The sequence below is a fragment of the Elaeis guineensis genome, chromosome 13 (genome assembly GCF_000442705.2).
Source record: "Elaeis guineensis isolate ETL-2024a chromosome 13, EG11, whole genome shotgun sequence".
In the NCBI taxonomy this organism is placed as follows: domain Eukaryota; kingdom Viridiplantae; phylum Streptophyta; class Magnoliopsida; order Arecales; family Arecaceae; genus Elaeis; species Elaeis guineensis.
Window position 1 is genome coordinate 6,463,293 of NC_026005.2, and position 7,784 is coordinate 6,471,076.

At 41.6% G+C, this 7,784-nt stretch overlaps 1 protein-coding gene across 1 annotated transcript; it reads right to left on the reverse strand.

Annotated features, from left to right (window-relative positions):
* Positions 1 to 464: 464 nt before the first annotated feature.
* Positions 465 to 5,479, reverse strand: LOC105056818 (large ribosomal subunit protein uL29c). The gene is made up of 2 exons (XM_010939144.4): positions 5,041 to 5,479; positions 465 to 834 (listed from the first exon to the last, which is right to left on the reverse strand). Exons 1-2 carry the CDS (start codon positions 5,416 to 5,418, stop codon positions 661 to 663), a joined length of 552 nt encoding a protein of 183 aa, XP_010937446.1. The 5' UTR covers positions 5,419 to 5,479; the 3' UTR covers positions 465 to 660.
* Between the last annotated feature and the right edge of the window lie 2,305 nt (positions 5,480 to 7,784).

Here is a 7,784-nt window from a genome sequence, read left to right on the forward strand (position 1 = left end):
CCACTTTTCATTGCTATACTACTAGCATCCGACGACATGGGATTTGAGGACGTGGAGGAGGGCGGAGGAGGCGGAGATGATCCAAATGCCATTGGATCGAAACTTGATCAGATTTTCATTCAATTCATTTTCATTCTAAATTAAAAAAAATAAAAAAATTTTAAAATGTATCTTTTTTTTAAGAAGACGATCAAGAAAAAAAGAAAAAAAAGAGATGAAAGAATTTAAAAATAATTAATAATAATAATAATAAATAAATTTAAAATAATTATATTATTTTATTAAAATTACATCTCATACGCCACATAGGGTTATAACATCTAAACTATTTGATATCAATTATTATGTTTTTTATATTATATTAAATTTTTTATTTATAAAAATATTATTTTAAAAATAAATACATGTCGTGCATCGCACGGGGTTCTAAGCTAGTTGAACTGAAAAGCAATGCACCCTTCCCAAAGAGAAATAGAATCAAGATATTTTTCCACAATATAGATTTGCAATCAAGGGATTACATATAAAGAAAAAAGGGCCTATCCTAATATAATCTTACAAAAAAGACTAAGGAACCAGGTAGTTAATATTTTTTGTCCAATTTTTAACGCATGCAACAAAGAAAACTTGAAAAGCGAAAGAAAAAAGCATGAAAATGATTTATGTTGACTTCTCTGCCTCTGCTGCTTTCTGCTCCTCCTGCTTCTTCCTCAGAGATGGCGGTGGTCTGACGACAATGCTTTTCTTCCATTTCTTATCAAGTTTCCTTGACAGTCTCTTGTTGATCCCCTGTTCAATCTCCCTCTCTCTTTTAACAGTCAGCATGCGAGCAATCTGAATGTAGATAAAAAATGGAACAGGAATTAGGATGTAATTCTAAATGCACAATAACTTTCCCATTAACTCTGATTCTCTAGTCTGGCTAGGAAGGAAGCCAATAAGGATCAGTTGAGTTGCACTTGAATGAGCCTTTCCTGCTTTGTTTTCCAAGAGAAGGTAGAAGATCCACAGATGCATCACAACTTTTGATAGAAGTGGACCTACAGTTGCCGTTAATACAATATTAACAAACAATAAGCATAACTACAGGATTCTTTTAAAGTCCGTTCATTCAGTTGGATGTAGATCTTCATTAGTTATAATAATTAGTGAAATCATGGTTCCTCGAGGAAATGTATCTTAAGACTGTTCTGATCCATAATGTGCCTCGGTTTTTTTTTTTCACTACTAGTTTCTGATAGCTCTTTAGACTATTGCATGCTAGAAAATTAAATCTTTGCTAGTAGTTCTGAAGGCATAAGTAGGGGAATATATAGGCATTTGATTAAGGGGTATACAAGGTTCAGTTTTGGGGCTCATCATTCACATGTTCTGGCCAAACACATTTCCAAGGAAATAGGACAAAATTGTCATCATTTTGCAGATAATTCTACATGTAATATCAATACCGTCCCCACTTACCCAAGTTTCAGTTGTGATACATGATATATATGTGCCAAATGGAGAGGCATAAAAGGAAGAAAAAATTTGGGAAAATGCAGAACAGTTTGTTAGGAGATCAAAAGAAGGATTTTCTTTTTTAAGATTTAGATAAGTAGCACTGTTGATTGAATCATATTCTCTTGTAAAATAGATTTCAGAAATCACATTATATCAAATTGTTCCCTGAATTCATGTGGGAAAAACAAATGATGAACATAGCCCTTATCTAACAGATAATGAGAAACATCCAAATTGCTGTGGCATTATTTTATTTGATACCTGGGATAGGCCCAAATCGCCACCAAGCCTGCTTGTGGAGGCAATGTCCTTCCCCTTATTTGGAACAGAAAAGCGGGGATGAATTCCCTAATTTCCACGACCACACTGAGAACCCCTCCACCACCTCATCCTCTTCTCCGTTCGTCTGTCTCTCTGATTCTCAACTTCACTGCTGATCATACCTCACCCCAGTCCCATGCGACTCTTTCACCTCTCACATGCCTCTGACAACCACCACCGCCCATCATCTCTCTCTTTTTCTGTCATCTCTCTCTCTCTCTCTTGCTCTATCTTCCCCTTTCCTGTCTCTCTCTCTCCCTCTCTCAGTGTGAAGGAAGAAGGTGAGAGAGTATTAAGCCCTCCCCTTCTGCTGCCTCTTACTTTCTTTCTAACTCTCTCTCTCCCTCCTCTCACTCTCTCTTCCATATCTTTCCTTTTCTAGATCTTTTACCATAAAATTGAGATTCTCAAGTGTTAAGACCTTCAGTCCTTGATGAATATGATCACTCCATTGAACGCTATCAGCCACCACTTCAAACGTCCAAATTGAGTACTCCTGAAATTATTATAATGCACCCTAAGTCTATTTTCCTAGTTCTTTCTTATGCGCATCATTCTTAAACATCTTCCTAGTTCTACTAGATATCTACTTTGGCATTGAGCAGCAATAGTGCACCCTATCATCACTCTATCCACAATGCATTTCTGGGCTTATTTTATCTTATATAATTTTCTTTGAATCTCGCTAGTATGTCTCAACAACACTAACATATTTATAGCCTATCTGTAAGGATAATTATTGATCTATATCTCTTATCAACATCCTAAACTTGAGATATGGACAAGAAGCAAAATTCAAAAGATAAAATTTTCAGTGGACCATTGATCAATGAAGGGGCTTAACATAGGGAATATAAATTTTCCTAAAGGCATATTGAAATATTTTTTGTACTCCAAACTGAAGAGAAGAAAAGTCTGGATTTGTGGACTGCAAATTAAAGCAATAAGCATGTTAGAAGAGGGGCATCAATCATCACGTTAAAGATCAGAACATTCGTCGGATGGTAGGGATGACATAACGATTAGGTTGACAACCAGCATTTTCCAAATTCACTTGAGTAGGCTTTGTATGCAAAATCCTAGTTAAAAAGAAGAAACCCTTTGATGAATACGCATAAGAATATCATAGGATGCCTTGTAATTATGTATACACGGTTAGGCAGAAGTTGCATGGTTAATCATGATTTTACAAAGAAAATTAACCTTCAGTATGTAATTGGGATAGGGCAAAGCAGCCTGACCTCATGCTAGAGCAATACACAAATCCCTGAAGTCCAAGCTGCTAGTGCATGAGTTTCAAACTAAGAAGTTTCACTATACTTGGTTATCATACCAAAAAATAATGTGTTACCAATACTTCAGATTGGATAGCAACACCTATTAATATGCCACAAGTGCAGATAATGATAGTGGACAATATGTTGAACTTTTATCCTTATAAAATCAGCTATACGAAAATGATAGAGCTCAAGGACATGCGAGAAAAGAAATAAGTTTTCAGTGATCAACAGGGACAGGAAAGGTGTTTTTCTTGGTTATACATAGAATCTTAACAAACTAAAGAATAAGTGATGGTCAAAATAAGCAGCACACAAGAAAATCCCACAATGGGGTGAAAATTACAATAAGGTATCTATAATTTTGCCATGTGTTATCATAAGGATTCTTTCTAAAAGCAGTTGCATTTCTATATGTTGTTGTAAGTTTCAATTTGAAGGGAAACATTCAAATCCATTCCATGATGCACAAATTCATGACACACTTGGATCCCTATCATCGTCCAGGCTATACACCTTTTCTTGCAAACAGATTAGAGGAGCTAATATGGTGTGATTTTCTTTTTTTTTCCCCATGTGCTCTTAGGAATACTTAAGCAGAAACAACTATTTAATAAGAAGGAAGCACAGACCTAAACTATTGGTATTGTTTCCTTCAACAATATTAGGACATGTACACTAAGGCCTGTAAAAATGACCATTGCCAAAGACGAATAAACAAAGAGGTTGTCTAAAGCCCTTGCATTTGAAAAGCGGAAGAAGTCCAGACTAATGATTACACCTTACACCATTATGCACAAAAAAGGAATCTGTTAACTGTACTCTTTTAGGCTGCATCTGGAAGCAGAATATGTTAAACCAGAGTAAATGGGTTAATTTACTCCTACTCTTCTTTACTTCAGAATAAATTACTCCAGCCTGAATGCTGGAGTAACTTATTTCCACGTTAAGTGGGATAAATGGGTTGGGAAGGAAAAAAGTCGGGTACCAATTTTTTAAAATACCAATTTTTCCCTTCCGAAAAAGTGATTTGATTCAAATGCTCCAATAAGTGTTTGGCTGAAAAAGGGTGGAAAAGTGGGTTAAGTGATTTTTATTCCTTATTCCTCTCCCAAATGTAACCTTAGTGACAAATGAATATTATATGGTGATTGAGGAAAAGTCAACCCCCCCTTCCAAAAAGAAAAAAAAAAAAAGCAAAAGCCACCATATTTCTTCTCCTTAACTCATTTATATCCTTGAAAAGTTTACAATAGTGAACCCACCTATGCTCTTTTTTTTTTTCCTTAATTTGGTCATTTTCAATAATTATTTCTTTCATTCTGCTTTGTAAATGAATGCTTGTTACTAGCATCCCCTCAACAACACTGACTAGGATGCAGAAAGTATCAAACTCCCAACATCATCCCAACAACTTTTTTAACATCAGCTCCATTTAGCACATCATATAAGATCATTTTCAATAGATTCTTAAATCCATTATACTGACTAACAACTGGTAACAAGACTAAGTAAACAGCATTTCAAGTTTCATACCCTTGAAGATAAATTATCCAAACTGCAAACCTACTTATGAATCAACATCAACTTATTCTTCTTTGCTTATATGATGGCATTGCCTATGTTCAGATACCTATCGAAAAACCCTAACTGCCAGACAACTCTTTCCTCCATTTGATTAACTATTCAACACTACCCACTAGTTCACAACTAGCATTATTTATCCATCTTTCATCACATGGCGAAGTACCAAAACAGACAAGGAAAAAAAGAAAAAAAAAACCATTTTCCTGATATATATAAGCAGAAATTCATATCAGTAACCACAGAAAAGATTTTTTTAAAAAAATCCAACTTTGAACAGCGGAAAAGCAAGAATTAAGATAAGAAAGTGATTTCTTCCCCCTTCCATGACGAAAAAAAGATCGGGATAAAAGCTTACCCTTTTGCGCATGCGGGAGAATTCGCTGGATTTGAACTCATTCCGGGCGGACTTCTGGAGGTGGAGCATGATGAGCTCCCCCTTGAGGTCGATGACCTCCTCGTTAAGCTCCTCCGTCGTCTTCGCCCTAATCTCCTTCATCTCCTCCTCCCTCTTCGCCATCCTCACCACCATCCGTCCGCCGCCGCCGCCGCCGCGGCGCGACGGCAACGGCGTCAGAGCTCGGACGTCGTTCCCAATCCGGATTCCATGGAAGGAGGACTTCAGAGAAGGAAACGGAGACAAAATTCTAAGCGAAGGACGAGGAGGAGAGGCGAAGGAAGCGAGGCCAAATGGCGAGGAGGAGGAGGGAGGTGACGAGACCCCGAGAGCTATCATCTTCTATCTGGGCTACTTTTTCTCTTCGTATGCTCCCTGTTGGGGTGATGGAGATAACGCTGCTCTGCCTCATCATTGTTTCCTCTTCAATGGATTTTGAGTTCCAGAAACGTACGGTAGGTATACCTCCAAGGTTCAATAACACCGTTATCCTGTTATCACAGAACCCTGGACTCCATTACTTATGTTGTAACGAAAGAAGTGGATGGATGTTATTTTCCCGTTAAACGTTGGACTAAATTTTATCAGGATTAACAGAAGAGCAATGCTTCGGTCACTCAAATAGGTCACAACGAAGAGTCACTCTGCTGATGAGGTTTATTGTGGTCAATTTTCTCATCGTCTGATCGTCAAAAATAAGCATCTGTAAAAAAAAATTCACACTGATCGGAGATACTTCTGACGGAGACCCTCCAACGGTCAAGTCAGAGAGAAGACTAGGCAACAGTAGAGAAGAATCAGGGGACTCAGTGATGGAGAGAGAAAGGGAGAGAGAGAGAGAGAAGGGGCCCCCTGTAAGTTGCTGCCTTATCCCGTTTTATAGTAGGAGGTGGTATGGTCCCGCCGTCGGTGATGTAGACAACTAAAGAGTTGTCAAATCGTCGGGGATTGTCATGTCGTCGACGGACTGACAGGTCCTAAGAATTAATTCGCATCCTTGGCAGGACAGCGCCCCAGGTTCCTGGCAGGACAATGCCCCCTGACGATTGCACGACCTGTCTTTGACAGGACTGCAGCCCATGCCGGTCGTTCGACATTTTTGAAAGGGGCCGACCGACTGTATATCAGGATTCGGCTGTCGGACGGCGACTCGAGAGCACAGTCGGCGTCCAGAAGGGTCTGTAGAAGTCGGACGCCAGTTGTCCAACCCGACAGGGAGTCGGTGATGTCCCACCCGACAGGGAGTCGGTGATGCGGGGTCGGCTTTCAGGTGATCGGAGGCAGTGTTGGCCTATTGGGCCGACACGCTCGGGCTGGGCATCATCGGTAGTTACTGTCGGTGTCGCCCGTCGTCAGACGGGCAAAATCGGTTGGTACATCTCGAGGATGGGTCGGAATCGAGACCCATCGGTGAGTCGGCGTCAGGGTCAATCGGTATATCCCAACAGTTGCCCCTCCACTCCTGAGCCTGATGTCACGTCGGCCCGTGTTTCCACGCGGGTGGGGCGTCGGGCGAAAGGAGTGGATCTTCATTACGTCATGCCCTGATCCTGTTGACCTCACCAGCGGACGATCCGGACAAATCGGTGTCAGACGACTTGATGTTCGACGATTCGATGTCAAACAATCCGGTGTCGGACGATCTGATGTCAGATGATCCGGTGCCGGATGATCCGATGTCAGACATCTTCTGGGGAACGTAAACCGCCGTCTGGCGCTTCTTTGGGAGCGCGGACCGCCGTCAGTGAATTAATTCTGGGGCGCGGTTCTTCCGCCACATGTCGGGAGGTCGTTGGGTCGGAGTCGTTCGTGCGGATGAAGGCGACGTGGCCCGATCTGGGACTGGTGCGTCGAATCGTCGGGCCGAAGGAGGGCCCGGATGTTGCCACATGTCAATCATCCAAGAGGTCCTCGTCGGCGCGCCCTCATCCCGACCGTCGAGGGGCCCTATATATATGGGGTCACTCGTATCCAAAACCTTACCTTTCACAGTTCTGCTGTAGAGACTCTGCCCGAGCAGTCCCCCTTGTCCCAGGTAGTTGCTTTTGCTCCCCTTTTTTGAGAAGTCCCTTCGAGACTTCTGTCTCCTTTCGCCTTCTCCTTGCTTCTTTTAGAATTCTTTCCCCTTCTTCTTCCTCTTCTTCTTTTTCTCTGTCTTTTTCTTCTTCCTGGTTCTGGCGTCATGGTCAGAACTTCTCCTCGGGGAGCTCAGTCGGGGAATCTGACTGATGATCTTCGGTCGATCCTAGAAGTGGAGGTCTCTTCGCTTTCGGGGCTGAATATCGATCAGCTTCGGGATCAGTACAGTATCCCGGAGCAGTTCCGACTCTTCGCCCCTGGGGCCGGGGGACGGGTCAACAACCCACCCGCGAGCCAGGTGGCTCTGTATGTCGAGGACCTTCGGGCCGATCTTCATCTTCCGATTTCAAAGTTTGTCCGAAACCTTCTGGATTATTACGGACTTTGTCCGGCGCAACTGGCGCCGAACTCAGTTCGGTTAATAATCAGTTTTGCTCTATTGTGTCGGTTTTTGCCGACCAACCCTCGAATCTCTCTCTTCCGGGCGTTCTTTGTCCTTCGACCCCACCCTAAAGCCCGAGGGTGGTGGCTCTTCAATCCCTATAAGGGTCTTTCTTTTATTACTGGTCTTCCATCGTCCATTCATGGGTGGAAGAATCAGTTCTTCTTTGTTTCTTCTTCTTCTC